Raw genomic sequence first — 19,177 nt, forward strand, 5'->3', positions numbered from 1 at the left:
CTGCCTGCACATCCACTTGTCTCCTGCCCATCAGCTTCTCCATGCCCCTAAAGCTAACATAACCCTAGTGGCGGATCGCACCGACTCCACCCAGAGCCTCCCTTCAGCCTTGTCTGCTCCAGGAGCCACATTTTAATCCTTTGGTATCTGTCCCACAGGTCATCTGTGCAGTCCTTACCAGTAGTGGCAGCATCACCATTTGCCAGCCCACCCGCCCCCAGCAAACTTGTCCCTATTCCTTTTCACAGTAACTTATTTGAGGATATTTTCACCTGTGCTGTTAGTCCGTTACCTCTGTAACTCTGAAGTCTTCTTTGTCCCACAGCCATTTCAAATATTGACTTTCCTGTAATAAAAATTACTTTTTGAACTAATCCCATTCCTGTCAATGTCTCCATGCCAAATCCCTTCTCCTTTCCTTCTTCTTTCTTATTATTTCTCTGCAGTCAGATTTGATAATTTCTGCCTTTGCTTACAGCAATGCCAAACTCTAGGACATTTCTCATGTCTGCTGTCTGCAACAGCCTTCACTAGCACAAGTTCCTTTTCCCTGACTTCCTAGTCAAAATGTCACAGGTGAAGAAGTCCCCTTGCCCTCCCTACACTAGCCCACTCTTCCTGCCCTTTTTTGCACCTCCTCTGATTGTAATACCTTCCACTAGGTCCTGACTTCCCAGAGCAGACACAACGATGGCTCCTTCATCCTTATGTCCCTCACTGCTCCCAGGAGGCTCCATCCGACCCTCCTCACACTACCCGATGCAGCATCCCTGCTGTGGGTTGTGGGATTGCAACAGCCACCTGCCTGGGCAGCCCTCCGCCTTTATGCAGAAGACGCCTGCATTTGGCTCAAGATTTTTACCTTCCTCCACCCATATTAGCCTCTGCAGCCAGGAGAAAGGCCAGTCCCTCAATCTGGGCAAGTGCTGGGTGGACTTGGCCATCCCACTATGGGATGGGATCCAGGACCTAGGAGCCAGGACCATGCTGGTGGCTACCACATTGCCCTGCCATGTACTGCAGCAGCTCCCAAAATGGGAGGCTGACTGGCTCACAGTGTTTCTCCCTTTCTCAAACCCGTGTTCAATCACTGCTACTGGCTTGCTCTCTTTTCTCTCTCCTCTTCTTGAAAGACACTCCCAACATCACAGTTTGTCTCACAAGCGCCTTCCCTTGGGCCAGATATTGTAAATGTTGTTTCATTTTCTATTAATTACTGTAACAGTGGTGTATGTGACCCAACTGTGGTTTAGAGTCAGTCTCACTTGTAGAAGTGAATGCCTACAGATTAGCAGAACTGATCATGGAAACTCCTAAAACTAAGTGTTTTCTCATGAGCATTCAGGTCTTTCTTGTTTTCATCCAAGTAGAGCTGACGTGAAACACTAGCCTGAACACAACAAAAAAGATTTTAACTGCTATTCTGACATATGAAGGCAAAGCAGAACAATTTGGGAATCACAGAATCGTAAAATTATGAGCTGTAGGTAGGCAGCACAACAGGTATGAGGCAACATAGTTTGTTTTTGCTTGTGTTTTGTATTTGTGGTAGAGGTTTTACATCAGGAATAGAAAAAAAAATGGCTGTTGCATAGGTCCCACCTATTTTTAGCGGAAGGCAATAGAGAGGTGGTTAGACTAACAACGCCAAAGAGCGTCTGAGAAAATGAACATCGTGCAACTCAACTCAAAGACAACAACTCAGCAAGGCTGAGTGAGGAAAAAAAAAAAAAGAACTTGCAATCATTTATATCAGTGCTAGAAAGCTCAGTAACAACTGAGGCAGACAGGAAGTTATGTTACTTGTGAAGAAATTTGATGCAATTAATGCCTGTGAAGCCTGGTGAGATGACTTTCCCAATCACAGTAACAAAACTGCTGATAAGGAAGGGCCTCCTGGGTGGTGGTTCTCTATATCGTCACTATCAGCTTGTGAGTTGCTGTGAAGTCAGATTTACAGAGATGCTGAGCGAAAGAGGAAGAGTGTCTGGAGAATGATCTGCTACAGACATCAGGCATAGTGAGGAAATCAAAAAGAGTTATTCCTTCACCCCTTATTCACTAAACCCTTGTCCGATTTGTGGAAATAGAAGTTCTGTATTCATGGAGAGCTTCAGCATGGGCAAAATATGCTAGTGATGCATGCAGGCGAAAGAAAAACAGCATTGAGGTGGTACAGCAAGTGCTATTCCCAAGGTGAGATGCCTCATTACAGCAAACCACGGTGAAATATTCACTGAATGGAAAGTTTGTCACTCTCTAAATACCAACTATCATAATTGTGACCTGATTAATTGAAGCATTAGGTGCCCTAACCACTCTGCATTAAAAAGTTCTCTAACTTGAGAAAAGTTATTATCCAGATTCACCAGTAGAAAAAAAAATGTGGATAGAAAAATCTGAATGCAAGTTGAATCCTCTGATGAAGAATTTATCAGATAGACAAAAAGTCAGACAAGTGTACAAGCATAACATGCTAAAAATCTCATCCTGGTTCAGCGATGAGGTGAAGGAATCGATAGGAAATAGAAAAGCAATCTACCACAAAGGCGAAAGGGGGAAATAGCTACCAATCAATATAAAATAGAAGTAACAAAATGTGAGAAATGAGTCAGTGAAATTAAAACTATCCAGAAACAGCTCAGAGCAAAGAAAGATTGTGTATCATCATCTATTAAGACCACAAGAAGCTTAACAATAGTGCAGGAATGTCACAAGGGAAAGGTAGTAAAATTAATAGTGACATAATAAAGGAAAGAATTTAATAAAAAGTTGCTATCTGTATTCAGAAAGAAGACAGGTCATGTACATGTATAACACGGGGCTGATGATGGACTTTTCTGCTTGGTAGTATCTCGAGAGGTTGATACACAAGGTGCTGGGCAATAATATTTTCAATGAGCAGTCTGATTGATTAGTGCGCTTAATAGATATGTTGTGATATCTTACCTGGTTCAGTGTGAAGAAATGCTTACACTGTGTCCACACTACTAAAAGGTAGAGATGATGAACTGGACAAATACAGGAGAATAGAAGTGTCAGATGCAAACACCTGTGAGCTAAGGGTGGGACCAAGGCAAATGCTCCCAAGCATCTTTCAAAGAACAGCAAGATTTGTTTCCAAACTGAGTTTCAGCCTTAATGATTCTGGCCTAGATGTGGTGGATTCAGGGTTTTAAAAGGCATTGGATGCTGCTCCCTGAAATAAACTGGAGAAGTAAGAGATTTCAAATAGAAACGAATGACCACTCCCAGAACAGCACTACAACATGAGAAATTGCACCTGTGAGCATGTATACATTGACAAATTTAGTCAGGGTTGTAGAGAAATTATTTTATCTTTGCACTTTCATGCATAGCGTTGGAAAGATCAGTGCTGACACAGACTCTGACCCGCAGACCTGTGAGGTCAGGCAGAGGCTATGGGGAGAGGATGCCTCCATGATACTGCTTTTCCTCTGAGAGTGCATTTAGCCACTGCTGGAGACTGGATCTTGAGCTAGACAGACCGCTGGGCCCCAGTAAAGCCCCATAAAACACTCTTACTGTTTTATGTTACCTGCACGCCTCCCATGTGTGCATTCTTCAGAGCGATCTGAAAGGGAAATCAGGGACTACCTGCACCAACCCAGAGACCAGAGCAAACACCCGCCCGTGTGAGGCTCAGGGCTCACTCTGCTCTTCAGCCCTTTATTTGCTTTAGTCTTTATTCATCCCCGTTAAATCACCTCTCAGCTTTCAGTGACTGCATGCAGGCTAATTGCACAAATATTTGCACAGCAAAAACTCCTTTCTCGAGTCCCAGCTATCACCACAGCTCGGCCTTTGGCGTGACCTTTGGCGGGCAGCAGTTGTGCTTCAGGCACTGCTGTCAGGGTTGGATCTTCATTAGATCTGACACAGCTGTCTGCTGAAGGACAAAAATAGCCCAGGGACTGGGACTTCCTTCTGGCTGCCAAGTTCCCCACTCACCGGGTCTGTTCCCCAGTCGCTTTTCTTCTGAAATGTAAATGTATTTCCCTTGTAGTTGTCCTGCTTTTGGTGGGAGAGATGCAGGCCTCACCCTCTTCCATCCCCCACCTCTTCATCACACCTTTTCTCCAGAGCAACCGAAAGCTTTGTAGGAATCAGCAGGCACAGACAGGCACTCCCCACCAGCTGGGAATGACAAGAACTAAAGAAAAAGATGGCAATAAAAAATCGAAAGTAAATCTCAGCTGCGGTAGCATTTTCTGGAAGGACCCATTGATGTGAGCAGGATGGGTCTCCCTTACTGAGGCTCTTAGGAAAGGTGACCGTGGTTTCTCCATGCACACCTTTGAATCCAAAGGTGTTTTGCTGCTCAGCACTGGGCACATGGGGAGACTCAGCTGAAGCTTTCTGGGAATCTCAGATGCTGAAAAGCATGATTACTAAGTAAGGAAACAGATTGTGGGTTAGATGTGGGCTAAGCAGAAGGTGTGTTCATATTAGGTTTCTGTGTTTATGTTAAAAAATGGGTTCCCAGAGTTATGCCCTTTTTCGTACCTTGAATTCGCATTTGAAGAACATACCAGGAACTAAAGACTTGTTTACTTTAGGTGAGAAGGCTGAAATAGTTTTGCTCCTCTTCTATGAAACAGGTGTACTCCTTACATATAAATGATGCCCTGGCTTCGGTGGAGCCCAGACAACCTGGGACTGGAATAAAGGAGGCACATTTGAGGGATGACAACTGAGACAAAACATCATGGGAAGTGACCAAACACGCTGGGGGACTGGTGGAGTCTCCATTCTTTGCACCTCCAAAGTGAGGCCACGCATCTCTCTGCAAGAGATGCTTCAACCCAGCACGGTATCGTTGAACTCAGCACAGAGCATTGGGGTGAAACAGCTTGTGAGGCCCAGAGGCCATACTCCAAAGCCAGCAGAAACCTCCCCAGACAAGGACCCGGCCCATTTTTATGCGTACTGGAGTTCTAGGGAAGGTCTGGGGAGAAGGAGGTTGTTTGGGCTGGTTTTTCTTTTGAACCCTGTAATAACACTACTCATGTGTAGTTGCACATGCTCTTTAAAGAGCTGGGATTCCCCTTGCTGATAGAAGATACGGAGCACTCTCACTTCCTTTCATCTCCATCAAACTATTATTTCAACATACCACCTACACAGCCAGATGAAAAAGCATCAGTAGAAGGGAACTGTTGTTTTGTTTTTTCCTTCTCATATAAAAAAAAAAAAAAGAGAGAGAGATTAGCAGAAAAGCTCAGAGTCCAGCTTTATAAGTACTAACCCCTCCTCTCCATCTGGAAATTCCCCTTAGTTATACAATAAACATACTCCCCTCAAATATGCTAAAATAAAGTGAACTGAAATTCATGTACCAGACACGGAACAACCTATTAGAACCAGAGACAATTTGTAATCTGGTGGTTACCAAAAAAAAGATTGAGAACAGATAGAATCTGATTTTTCATTTAAGACTATTTTAAATTACTTATTCAGTGAAGTAATAATTCACCTTATAAAGTTACAGTTGAATCCAGCCTTTCATGTGATTTTTTGATTGAGGTTCATAAGGTTATTAACTACAAGGGGTTGCTTCTCTTCATTCCCAAATAAAGGATTAAACTTTGAAAAGTAAATACCACCGTACTAGTATTTTTCAAAAGGATTTTGGCAACATAAGATGATAACTTACTGTTTTGCGGTCCACTGATGCTTTCAATAACACCCTCCTCTAACAGGGAGATAACAGACATTATTCTAAGAGAAAACATATTTTGCTAGGAATAGGTGCAAAAAATTTTTGATCACCATGACACACTTATAATTTGTTACAACACACCAGAGGATGCCTTTAATAATAAATAATATTCCAGCTTTTATTCTCTTCCCCTGCTTTTAAGCCTTTGGGTTGTGAAGAAGCTTTCTAGAGACATCAGCCAGGTATCCAGTCTGTATTAACTTTCAGAGCAACAAAATGAGTAGAAACATCCCAGGCTGCCATTCAATCAACCAACAGATCGAGACTGCATTTTTTTTTTTTCAAGCTGCTGCCACATGCTAATAGGAACAGCCACTGGAGATCCTGATTTTGTTCCAGCAGAGGTCTACTTACTGAAGTGGCTCAGATCTAACTCCATAGATTAGGTCTACAAATAAGACCTCAAGTTACAAAGCCTTTGAAGCACATTCTTCAACCTGACATAAGCTGCAGGCAGCTGAGCCAGCAAAACAATTTGCTGCCAACCACCCTTGTACCATCTCTGGCATTTGTCAGACCAAATCCTTTCCACTAAAATGGCAGAAAACTATTCTATCTTTTATCCTATTCCATATCCTATCCTATCCCATCCTATCCTATCCTACCCTTTCCTATCCCCTCACCCCTTTAAAAAAAAAAAAAAGATTCCTATTACAAGGAAGAAATAATTTACTATGAGGGCAGCAAGGTACTGGAACAGGTTGTCAAGAGAAGCTGTGGATGCCCCATCCCTGGAGGTGTTCAAGGCCAGGCTGGATGGGGCTTTGGGCAACCCGGTCTGGTGGGAGGTGTCCCTGCCCATGGCAGGAGGTGGAACTGGATGATCTCCAAGGTCCATCCAACCCAAACCACTCTGTGATTACAAGCCTCTTGAAAAAAAGTAGAGCAAAGCAGCTGCATCATTTTTGGATTTTCCTTCTTCTTTTGTCCTCACAACCCTTTCCCACTGCTCCCAAAAGTGCTGTGATGTCACCCGAGGTGATGGGACACAAAGGGGCTGTGGTAGCAAAAAGGAAGTCAGGCTTTGTGGGTATGCTTGTAGTGGTGCTTTCCTGGGTATCTAGCACTGGGAGCCTGATGCTAGATACCCAATAAAGCCTGCGCTTTATTTTGACCTGCTTATCTGCAGCTGGGCTGCAACCTGCCTTTCTGCTGCAAGAAGTTCTCTTCGGCTGGGATCTGAGTGGTGACACTCCTGTGATACCTTCATCCAGTCCAGTCAGCAGGAATCTTGGCATTGATTTCTGCAGAATTCTCTGAGTTTCTTGCCTTTACACTTAGATCTCTCTCTCTATATATATACATATATAAAAATTTGTACTAATTTCTGGGTCTCATATGGTGGGGTTTTGCCACTTCATCTCAAAATCTCTTCAAAAGAAGCAGTCATAGCAGCTGTCTCTCTAAATAGAGAAAACAAAGGTGCAAAGACGTGATTAATGGAAAAAGCCCACAAGATCAGTCCAGCACTGAGTTGCATCTGTTTCCTTCCCATTTTTTTGTCCACATACTCTACCGAAGCTGGTGGAGAATAACCAGATATTTGCATTTCTCTGCATGCTGAGTCTTGCGAATTTGCCTGCACAAAAGTTTAATGCAAAAGGGCTCCGCATCTGAGCAACCTGGAGCATGCAGAGCTTAGCTTCCTCTTTGCAAACTCATGTTAAGAAAGCTAACTCAGGTGTCGCTCCCACGCACTGCAGGGCAGGCAGACTTCCCGTCTCCAGCCCCATGTGCTAAAATACCTCTGTACCACACCAGCACCAGGTGAGGCTACACCACTTGTCTTTCTGCGAAAAACTCTGTTTACGTGGTGACTGAAGCTGCTACAGTCTTAGGAGAAAAGGCTAGGGAAGGGATCCTTGCAACGCTGCAAAGAATCTTTCTGTGTAACACGGTTGCTTCACAAATACATTTTCAAGAAATACAATCCCAGCACCAAGTAAGGCATGGAAACCATGTTAGGAAGATAAAGCTGTAAATTCATTGTTTAAGGGAATGGAAACTGCTGAACACGAGCCAAAATCCCAAGTGTCTTCAGGGAGACAAATTTATAGGAAGATCTATTTATATTGAAAAAAATTGTGCCAGACTCCAGAAGTCAGCATTTTCAAGGGTGATTTCCAGTGGATTTTTCTGTTGACTGTTGTATCTTTATGATGGAGTAAAAGGAACTGAAAAACTGGTGGGAAAGGAAGGGGATAAAGGTTGGATTTTTTCCCCTTAGCGTGTGTACATAACCAGAAATCTCAATGAAATACACGCTTATTATTTCTGACTCTATCAGAGAATTTGCTTGAAAGAAAATACTTCAAGATATGTGCTCCACTAAATCCCTCACTTTAACTGCACGTCAGATCTTAATTGGGCACTTTCCTTTCCCCAAAACAGTAAGTCACTCGTGACAATACAACAGCAGAAGCTGAAAGGGGCCTCTCACACCTACCAGCATCCCTCGAGGCCGAGAGAAGATGCCTCAAGAGGAGCGTCATAGGTAGCTGTGTGCAGCTACCTACAGGTAGCTGTGTGCAGGAGGTGGTTTCAGGGCCTGGCCACAGCAGAGTGCTGTCAGCACCCAGATCATCACCACGCGTGAAGCTCGGTTTCCCCAGTGGAAGCCAGCAACACACGGAAGGTAGAGCGAAATGAATAAACAAGCAGAGCCTGTGCAAGCTCTGTGGGCTCCCCACTGGGGGTGCAGGTGGATATGTGCAAAATGCCTGGCAAAGGCTAAAAAAAAAAAAAAAAAGGTTGTGCAGAAGAGAAGTGTTGTGGCACCTTCTTCTTGCATATACTCAGTTTTTGGGATGGCTGGGGCCTCCTCGACCATATCCATGTGCCTTGCAGGGAGGTCATGGAGACCTCTGAGGTCTTCTTGCAAAAGGAGCTTTTAAGAAAGTCCGAGAAACAGAGCAGGGGAGGGCAACTCCACCTTCACATGCCAGTTCTGAAACCACTTCAACCACTTCGACAGAGGTGTCGAAGTTCAATTTGTGACTCAGGGGCTGGTTTGCTGTAGATAAGGGCTATCATGCCCAGGGTGTTTCCAACCATATACACAAGGGAGTTTCTGGTGCAGTAGAACCCCAAGATGACGCAAGTTGCCCATCTTGGTAAATAAATGCAGGCATTTCCTTTCAAGCACAGGACTTGCATCCCCAGCATTTGTATGTGATCACGGAGGTGCACAATGCATCATGGTCAGGAGAAAACCCAGAACATGAAGTCCCGTGCTTGATTAAATCTGCCGACCCATTTTGTTGTCCTCATGCCCTTTTCCTCCCACTCCTCCTCCGTCCCATTTCCTTTTCCTGTGATGCTTACATGGCAGCTCCTGCACATGCCAATCAGTAAATCAAACCGTTTGCCGACTACTATTTTCAGCGTTATCTCTGCTCTGCAAAACATTTCCTGCTTTCCTGTCTGCGGCATTTCTCTAAGGTGCCCCTCGGCAGTGAAGTCCTAGCACAGATGTGATGAGGTAAACCGCGGGCACTGGTCGGCTCTGTGGCAATTTCCCCTGGCAGAACATGAGCTTCCTAAAGCCCCTCACCCCCACATCACTTACTGCAGCTCCCCAAGGGGGTTTGATGGGGTCTTTGCCACAGAGAGCTGGCAGCAAGGCTCCCTGAGGGTGCAAGGAGGAGCTGATGTAGCATCAACACCAAAGCCTGTTGAACCTCTTGTTGAAGCTGGTTGCAGAGGAACAACAGGAGGAAAAAGCTCTTTGGATACAAGGCTGAGGTCTTTGAGTGGGGTTTGGCTGTGATTCTGTCATCCCAGGTTTGTCCAAGGCACCTGCTCCATGTGCTGATTCTCTGTCCTTGGGCCATTTACGTCCCTGGGGTTTCCAAGCCAGAGGACAAATTTTATGACACTGTTTCCACGATTGACACTTTTTTTCTATTAACCCCAGATATAGTAATGAAAAATAAAAAGCATCATGCAGCAGCACCAGGCTTTGGGTTGCCAGAAGATAAAGTCCAACCTACTCCTAAATCCCTTGATGCGTACCGAAATACTGCAAGTTCACCAGCTTTTGGCTCTTCCATGGAAGGCTTCCAAGGAAAAAGAAAAACAAAGTGATATTTGAAATTACAGTGCTGTGAACAGGAGGTGCAAAACCAGCCTGAATTTCTCCATATTTACACCGCAGGATAAATGTGGTTGCTCAGGAGTTCAGACCGTGTCGTAGACGTGCAGTTGGCTCTTCCCTCAGTGGCTGCTAAGGTTGACCAAAGTTCAGGTGCTGCTTCTTTGCCTCAGTAATAAAATCACACATGCATATTCTCTGAGCCGCACCCTTTTCCTGCACACACTGACAAGTGTAACTTTCTTCACCCTGAGGGTGTTATAATTTCCTACTATGAGGAGGTGTTTTCTTTAAAAAAAAAAAAGCCAGCCATGTCTGTCAATTGGCTGCAGCCAGCAGCAGTGCTGAGCCTACACTGCAGCTCGGTGGTCCAGGCTGTAGCCTTGTCCTGCTATCTGTATCTATTCATAGTTTTTGGCTGCTTTTTGTTGTGGCGGTTTGAGACATATGAAATAATAATGTGAATGGGCGGTAAGGCCTGAGGATGAGGAGCCAAATCCATTCTTGCTACAGCACTCACTAATTTCAGCCTGGGCTGTGGGTGAGCCACCAGCAGTAGTACCTGTTGGGGAGGTTGCTGTATTTAAGGTAGTGATGTACCCCGCTTTGTCTCGGGGACCTCCACAGGCAGACTGATGCTCTGATGATGCTCTGATGACAGACAAATCTGTTATTGCCCTGGAGAAGTAAGTTAAAGGTCTCTAAAATGCACCATGAGACAATCAACTGCACAGTGCCGGGGAGCTCTTGCCAGGGTAGATGTTAATTCCAGTGCCTGAAGGCACAGGACTGTGCAACCAAACAGGGCTTTGCTCCTCCGGGTGAGAGACTTCTGCTTGAAGAGAGCATGATCAGTCACACCTTTGACTTACAGATTTCCACCCCCTAGGCACACGGTGCATCACTGCGCCAGTGAAAGCTGTGGAAGGGCAAATTTATACGTGTCATTCACAAAAGCAGGTGAATCAAAATCAGGAGAGCTTTAAAGCACAGAAGCAGGGTGCAGTCATTACACAGCCTGATAAACCAGAAGTGATCTGACTGGCATCCTGCCCTACAACAGTGCAGTGAAATGCTTAGAAAAGGCAGTGCACCGAAAATCTCAGCAGCTGACACTTCTGCACTTCACTTCCAGCAGCATTACAAGAAGGGTTCTGTACTCCCTGCAGGATGTGTGCTGTGAGCTGGATGTGCATGGGAAGTCAGAAAGCCACGTTAGTTCTTTCGCCACTTACCTGGCCTGTTTGCAAAGGTGGGACGGAGCTGTCCCACATGTGCAAGGGGAAGACTGCATGCAGACAGTTTCTGGGAGGAAACTGAGCTGTGGTTTCATTACACTGCTCATCCCACGGTATCTTGTTTGAGGGATCCAACCTGCGGTCGATCCTGTTATCAACTGAAAAAAAAAAAAAAAAAAGAAAGAAAAAAGAAAAAAACAGCACTGCTTCATTAGACACAGTTATGTAACATTCCTGCACAGGGGGACTTGTTCACAGGCATTTCCACTGTGTTCTTGGTGAGAGCTCAGCATTGCTTCGTGCTCCTTAGCCCCGCTCTGGCTATGGCTGTTCTCAAGAGTTTTGTGGGGAGGTAGGATAGACAGGGAATTTGAGGTTTTCTCCATTCATAGGTTCTTGTTATTCTTTATTTTGGTCATGAGCAGGGGAAGATAACACTGAATATTTTCATGTGCTGTGGAGCAGAGAAACCCCAAGTATTCTGCCAGCTTCTCTCAATAGTTTCCAAATGAAAAAGGGGAGTGAATAACAGCCTGAGAGTCCTTCAGAGACATTGGACCCCACCAGACTTCCATGTTTATTTCTGTTTTCTGCTCAATGGTGTACAATCATTTTCTCTAACATAGTGCTGCAAAAATCCCAAGAAAGGTCTGTGTTATGCAGCTGTGAGCTAACACAAAGCTGGACTCTTTTCTCCTTAATTTTTTTGAAAGTCTGCATACCCCAGTATGAAGATGATATGAAGACACCTTATATGCAGTTCAACATGCTTAGACATGGTACCTGCCTTAACAGCACCCAGAAACTAAAAGGTAGGAAGAAACATGCTCAAAATGCTCTATTTAAACTCCCTGAGGTGCAAAGAAATGTTTCCATTTACTTCAATCAGATTTAGAAAGAGGCCAGAGGGTTTCTGCCTTCTGCTACAAATGGTTCTTTATCTGATCTTTTTTCTGCCTGGCTATGGCATCAGTACAGTATAACGCAGGCCGAAATTTATATCACCGTACTGCTTGTATTATCTCTACTGAATACAGACTAAACTTACTTGAAATGTTTGATTTGTTTTTGCCACACATGGAAGTGCTAGCTGTGTTTTCATCTCCAGTCAATGAAGATCCTGTCAAAAGCTTTTGAAAGCATCTTCCAGTGTGAAATCTTGACATCTGACCCTAACTTGCTAGGGCAATAATCATGGGTGATGTTGATTCGGGCCAAGCGCTGACAGAGGCATGAACCAGCAGTGACTCTAAATAGCAATGTTTTCAGGCTCATGTGGAAGATCAAGGGGCGCAGAGAGTTGTTATCTTCCATATCTCTATGGAGGACCACACAACTTTTAATGTGTCTAGTTGGCAAATGCATATGTGCCTCTATTTGGGTATTCTCACTCCTGTGTCAGTGTGAGCACGTATACATAACGGGTAGCATGATCAGGCAGGTATCTGAGTGCACGTTTGACTGCTCTCTAATGCGAGCTGTGACCTGGTGCTCACAAATACCACAGAGGAGCCCATCAGTCCCCATGAAATTTCCAGTTCTTCAGGTCAGAGAGCACTCTCCTCTCTCCTGTCCCACATCTCTGAATGAGGAGTGGTCAGCTACACAGAGAAATCAGCTTTGGCCATCTCAGAATCACTGTGCCCAGCCTTCTCCATGGCTTTCTTTGAGTTTAGCATCTGCACAGAGAAGGACAAGGTGGAAATCATGGGTGTGGAGCAATGCACAGGCTGGATCCAGTGCCAACCAGTCTGAGCTGGTGCATATACAGATTTCACCAGTCTCCTCCACAGACGGAGGCTCCCAGGCTGGTCTCAGCCTCTTCTACCCCAGTTCCTCCTGGGCACTGGGAGTGAAGTGCTTTTTACAAGAAGACCCTTTCCCAGAAACCTTCTGTGGCAGAAGCGAACCAAAGTTACTTTTTCACCCCAGAATGAAAGTACATAGCAAGCATTTCTTTTATTTTCCTGAGGAAATATGTCACTTTTGATACAGCTATAAAAAGCAAATTCAGTAATCTGCTCACCCTTGGTTGTAACCCAGTTCCTCCCTGGCTTACCTTAGCCCTCAACACCCTACAAACACCGACAGACCCCCAGGGAGAGCTGCAAGCATCTCACCACAGCTGGTGTTGGGGGAAAGTTGATCAGGAAGTTGCTTGAAAATTTAATAAATCTGGTTATAACTGCTCAGGGTCACACGTTATCTGGCATGACACATGGAACAGGTCTCAGAAATGAGGTCTAAGCTGGCATTGTAACACTGATCTCTCCTTCCTCTGTCACTTAAAGCCTGACATAAGGCTTTTGCCCCTACAGTCCTTCTTATCAATGCTCTTCACTGTCCTGCAAATCTGTTTCTTCTTGAAGTTGCTCAAACCACCATCTCATCTTTTGCGTACTCTGTCTTTTCTAGCACCACTGGCACCAGAAAGGTCTTTCCCTGATATCACCACCCCCTTCTGTTGGGCTGTAATACTGCTCCTCATCCACCTAAATGCCTAACCTAATACATATACTGTACATGTAATGCCCAGGGTGGGTTTATCTCCACTCTACAAATAAGAAATAAACACCTATTGCAGACATCCCCTTCCTCTGCCAAAGCCTGGAAGCTCAAGCTGCTCCAGAAGACTTTTTAAAACCTTTGAATTTGCAGCAATGATGCAGAAACTCTGATAACTCTTTGGGGCAGTTCATTGCTCTCCTGTCCCTCCATAGCACATTGGCACAACAACTGAGGCACACACCCAGGACTGGACACCAAGAGATGAAACTCCTGGTCACAGATGCAGCTTGCAAGTTACAAGATCTGAACTTATGTCTTCTCACCCCTCGACAAGTGACTGAATTTGAAAACAATTACTTCCTTTGTTATTTTTTTTTTTCTTAGCTGCTCTCCTGACTGCACTGGTCAGTCTCTGCTTCCTTCGTCAGCCAGCCCATTGTGCCCCAAATTTACCTCCTGCATCTCACAGCCTCTCTGACAGGGCAAGAAGGATGGATTAAATAGAGGCTGGAGGCAAAGAGCAACAGCTCAAACACCCCTAAAATGTGCTGGGCTGCCTGGCTGGGCACAGGGGGGAAGACAGCAGGGCGTTTCTCACAAGCCCTGTCCTAAACTGCAGCTGTGGTTCCTTAGCTGCTAACTTGTGAAAGGCAGCAGCCATGCACAGCTCGTGTGTGCAAGAGTCCATGGTGCAAAAACAGCGCTGTGTGCAGGCACCATGTAGTGTCTGAAGGCAATGTGGGGGATATCCATGAGAGCAGACCGCTTCACAGGACTTTTGAGACCTTTGAATTTGCAGCAATGTTGTAGAAACCCTGATAGGCTGTGTGTTCTGATCAGTAGAAACGTCATAGCCCCCAGTCCGGGGGCTGTGCTTACTCATAGACCCACGAGCATAATGCTATTTATTCCTCTGCCTTCCTACTAATGCCACATTTTCCTGTCCTGACCATTTGTTTTTTCCCCTTTCTGAATATCCTCTACTTACAGTAATTAGTACACAGTTTCTTCTGCCTCTTCTCACTCTTTCAGTGTACTTTCAGGAGCGGATCTTCCCAACGTGGTTAATAGAGATGCCTTTTTACAACGTCCTTCTCAAGTCATGACAGGACTACAATATTCAAGGCTGGGGGATTCCAGTCACCCTCTTATCTATAACTGTGCACCTAGCTACAAGTGACACTGGTACCCTGAGGAAGTCACCAGCAGCGTATTTTCTTTTGGCTCATGACACTTACGACTACGTGGTGTTGCAGGCAACTTCCTGAAGTGCATACAGAGCAGCCTGCGAGCGCGGCACGAGTTGGAGTGCCTTATCATCTCCTCTGCAGCAGCCAGGGAACAAAAAGAAGTAAGTGGTTTCTAACTCCGAGATAAGGCATTCGTTCTGCTTAGCAGTGTTTGGCTTTATTCAGGTTCAGTTGCTGCTTTTCCATGCCACATATTCGTGCTTCAGTATCATAGACTCTACTGATGTTTCACAATCTAAAATGCCTTGTGATTGATGTAGCAGGCATAAAGTGCTGGTGGGTTTGTGCTAGTTAGAGCTCATGGCAGTTGAAGGAATCTTTGATTCATCCTTGAGGGTCTCTTCCAACTCGGGACATTCTATGACTATGATTCTTTGCTATCTGCTTTCCTTGCAAATTCCCTTTCCTATACAAAGTATATTCTTTCCTTACGAAAGGATTTCAGTTCCAGTCAGACATCAGTGATTACTCAGACTGAAAGACTTTGGGAGAAGCAGGTTGCTGTAAGGTTAGATCTGATGATCACTGCAAGCACGAGGCATGAACACTAAACTACTCTAAAAATGCCAATGCCATTGGCATTGCCAGACTTCATTTGGTAGACTATTAGAGAATTCACACCAAGCCTTTCCTCTCATCCTCTCTCTGCTGGAAAAACTAGACAGACATTTTATCATGATGTTTGCCTGATGGTCTATAGTGCCTGTTTGGATATACAAGCTTTATTTTTTTTTCTTCATCTTCTGCTCACACAGTACTATTGATCACTGGCACGCAAAAATACCAAGACTAAGTTGAGATTTATTTTTTTTTCCCACCAAATATGTTGGGATTTGCCTTGTTTTTCTGAGACACCAAAAGTTATTTGACTGTGCTCGGTGTTGTCCTCTGCAAACACAAGACCTTGCTTTTAAATAAAAGGCTTTTTAAATAAAAAGCTTTTGCAATCAGCATAGCCATTGCTCAGTGTAGTAGCTACAGTTTTAAGGAGACCACACGTCTTCTGAGACGGTCACAGACTGGTAACAGCAGTTGCATCACACTGGCAGATGGGCAGAATGAATCAGTATGAGACTTTAAAGGATCCTAGTTTTGAGAAATTCTGAGAAATTCTAAGGTCAGAACGGTTCTTTCTTACATCAAACGAAATTTAGCAAAGGGTAAACATCCCACCAGAGCTAGGCTCCCCTAATCAAACTGAACTGTTTCCCATATTTAGTTTCTCATATGGTCTTAGTTGATTTTTACCTACCTGGTACCTTCCCCCATATTTATTTATTTATTTTCAATTTATGTTGCAATAGAAAACACTATAGGTTATAGATACTAACTCCCGTGGAACTTTTAAAACAAAGTTTGCTCCTCTGCCAAAGACTGATGTGCACCTGAGCTGTTTTAACCTGCTTTTCCTGTGATACTATTAAACCCATCTCTGCATTCAGACAAGTGGCTCTTCAACTTCCAGTAACCTCATTACTCTGCTCTTTAACAGCCAATGGGCAGGCTTATTTTCTCCTGGGGAGCTCTCCATAGGTTTGTACACAGGACACTACGTTTAAACAAATAGTCAGAGTATGAATTGAGCACCTCTTCTGTAGAGGTTTCTGCCTGAAACTGCAGACGGCTCTTTCAGGTTCAGCATTTCCCATGCCTCTTGGACAGACACTGAGTTTACAGCCTCATCATGATCACACAAATAGCACTGATTCAAGGACAGTGTTTCGACTATCTCTGGGTGCCCTGACAAATCTCTTCTGAGCTGAAATGGAAATTTCACAGTTTTATTCAGAATGATTTTACATTCCTAGCCAGGTTCCTTTATTTTTGCATACAAGAGGCTATGAAAGTGCAGATAGGTCACTGGTTCCCAAAACAGACAGAGCTGGGAGTGGGGAAGCAGACTACTGCTGCAGTGAGGGTCACGACAGGGCTTACATTAATAGCTGTGGTCCCAATGCAGCGGTAACGTGGCTGGAGTGGCGGCTGCAGCAACACGAGGACAGGTTTCTGTGGTTGCTCTCTGTGACTTAGTACCTGTACATCTGGCCTGAGCTCAGCACAAGCTCAGGTTTTGCTTGCCTTTTCTTGACATGCACTGTGTTCTCAGTGTGACATGGGGTGTATTAGCTAAAGCAGCAAGCAGTTCAGTGCTGAAACTAATCTGTGTTGTCATTGTCCCATTTCCACCTGAGGTTGTCTTTCTTTTAGCCTTTTTCCTTGGCCAAAAGCATCTGGATATCTCCTCACCACCCCAGGGTTGCTGTGAATGTCTCATGCAGGTCTGGCTGGGGTTACCTGACATCCCTCTGCCAGATGCTCTTGCCTCCTCAGTAGGCTGTGCCTCACTGTGTGAAAATCACTGCTTTAAATCAACTCCGTGGGGGCAGCGTATACAAGGGACACAGGTTTTGCTTAGTGCTGCCTTCCGTGCTGGGGATATATTGGAGCACTGGAGGAGGAGGTAGTCAAGGATCCCATCATACTGGCAGAAATCCCATCAACTTTACAGATGCTTTCTGTAAGGCATGTCAGGCTCAACAGAATCTGGCTCTTAATTTATTGTTACTTTGATTTTATCTCTCTTCATGTATCAAGGCTATTTTTAAAGCAGGGTATTTAGTGCAGATGCACACCATCAAACACATCTATAGTTCACACCTGGTTGATGCTGTTGGTGGAAGGAACATGCGACAAAAATATCCTCCAAGAATGTCATGCAGTGGACCTGAAGTCTGTAAAGGCAAAGGGTTGAGTACTCAGTCTCACATCTGGAAAGTGATGTGGGTTGCATCATTGCATAGGCAAGCAGGGTCTTAATGGAGTGGAAAGGGCTGAGAAGTGGGAAATGCAGAACAGGGTCCACTGAAAATAATGCATGGTTCTGATATCCCTAGGGAAGGATACTCTGAGGAATAGCTGGGATTTTTACATATCTTTCAGTGTAAAGTCTAAGAGTCCCAACCACGAATCAGATACTCAGTGGTAGATGTACAAAGGGAGAAAGAGATGTCTGCTGAGGATATGGACAAGACATAACAGGAGATTTAGCAGACAGAGGAGTGGGCTCACAGACACGTCAGAGACACGTGGTTACCAAGAGGAATCTTTGAGCGTCACAGTTTTTACTGGCATAACTAAAGTCTTAAGGGGAAAACCCTGCTGCTGGTACATGAGTTAGTGCTATAGGAGGTGACCCGGCTGGCAAAAAAGGAAAACAGTAGTTCTCCAATTAGTTGAGAGTGAATCACAGAACAAGAAGGAACAAAGAAAATGAGTTTCAGGGTAAATGGAAGAGGAAGAAATACTGATGTCTGAGTTCAGAGCACTCAAAACTACCATCTTTAACTGTTCTGTTAAAAATAGGATTGCTTCAAGAATAGAAGGCAATGTGGTTTTCACAAGGCTTTGCAGATCCCACCTGCTGAGCCGCATTCACTTCAGCCAGAGTAAAACAATTTTCGATGAAAACTAACTAGAGTTATCAGCAACAAGCAATTTGTCAGTAAGCCTAAGTCTGGAAGGTTGCAAAATTATTTGGGACTGTGTTCTTTCTCTGCAGCCTCTTAGTAATGATGACGCTACCAGCAGCAGTGCAGCTCCCACATTGCAGTGGTTGCTGCACACATCCACAAGGGCAATGCCAATACTAGTAAATTGCCCACAGCAGAGAGAAAATATAATGTCACGAGGGCAAAGCTCAACAGCATCTTTGTGTTTTCCTATTGCTGGCAGAGAGTATTTCCTATTACTGACATCCTCTCTGCGCTGACTCTTTTCAGCACTGTTACACCACAGTTGGTCTGTGGAATTTCAGTGGGATGAGAGGGACAGCTGTATTTTCAGGTTGCAGGGAACACCTGTGATTCCTGTGCCTGTCACTGTTGCAATAGAGGTGTCAGTGCAGGAAGGGGGGAAGCTTGTGAATTTCTGTTTGACCAGGAGATGTGTTTGGTTATGAATAAATATTCTCTGCAAGTGTCACTGCCTGATGGCAGTGGACATTGTTGTCCCCCGAGCAAGCATCTTCTAGCTTCCATGGGAACTTGAGCAGCAAAGGAGGTACAAGTTACCAGATGCGGTTCTCCTGGGTCAGCAGTGGATTGCAAACCACTGATTGTATTGGGATAGATGGGGGGAAAGCAACCACAGGATGGCAAAAGACAAGAGCAAACCATGGCAATGCACAGGCCACATATGGAGACAGACACAACCAGGTGATCACAGGCTGGCAGGATGTGACATGATCTGTAATAGAGAACAGAGTCTGGCCAGGGCTCAGTGGTGACGCCAAGAGCACACAAGACCAAGCTGTGGTCGGACAAAACCCTTGGCCATTAATAAAAAA

At 44.8% G+C, this 19,177-nt stretch overlaps 1 protein-coding gene across 2 annotated transcripts in view; it reads left to right on the forward strand.

The window, feature by feature from the left end:
• GPR132 (G protein-coupled receptor 132) overlaps nucleotides 1–19,177 on the forward strand; it is an 83,030-nt gene that overhangs the window by 51,292 nt on the left and 12,561 nt on the right. The window contains exon 1 of one of the 2 annotated variants that reach the window (XM_068682561.1): nucleotides 14,481–14,933. The exons of the other annotated variant lie outside the window; for it this stretch is intronic. Coding sequence (XP_068538662.1) covers nucleotides 14,810–14,933 — 124 coding nt within the window. The 5' untranslated portion in view covers nucleotides 14,481–14,809. Of the gene's footprint in view, nucleotides 1–14,480; nucleotides 14,934–19,177 lie in introns of those variants that run through there. 2 annotated transcript variants of the gene reach the window in all.

Source organism: Anas acuta, chromosome 5 (assembly GCF_963932015.1).
Source record: "Anas acuta chromosome 5, bAnaAcu1.1, whole genome shotgun sequence".
NCBI classification, from domain to species: domain Eukaryota; kingdom Metazoa; phylum Chordata; class Aves; order Anseriformes; family Anatidae; genus Anas; species Anas acuta.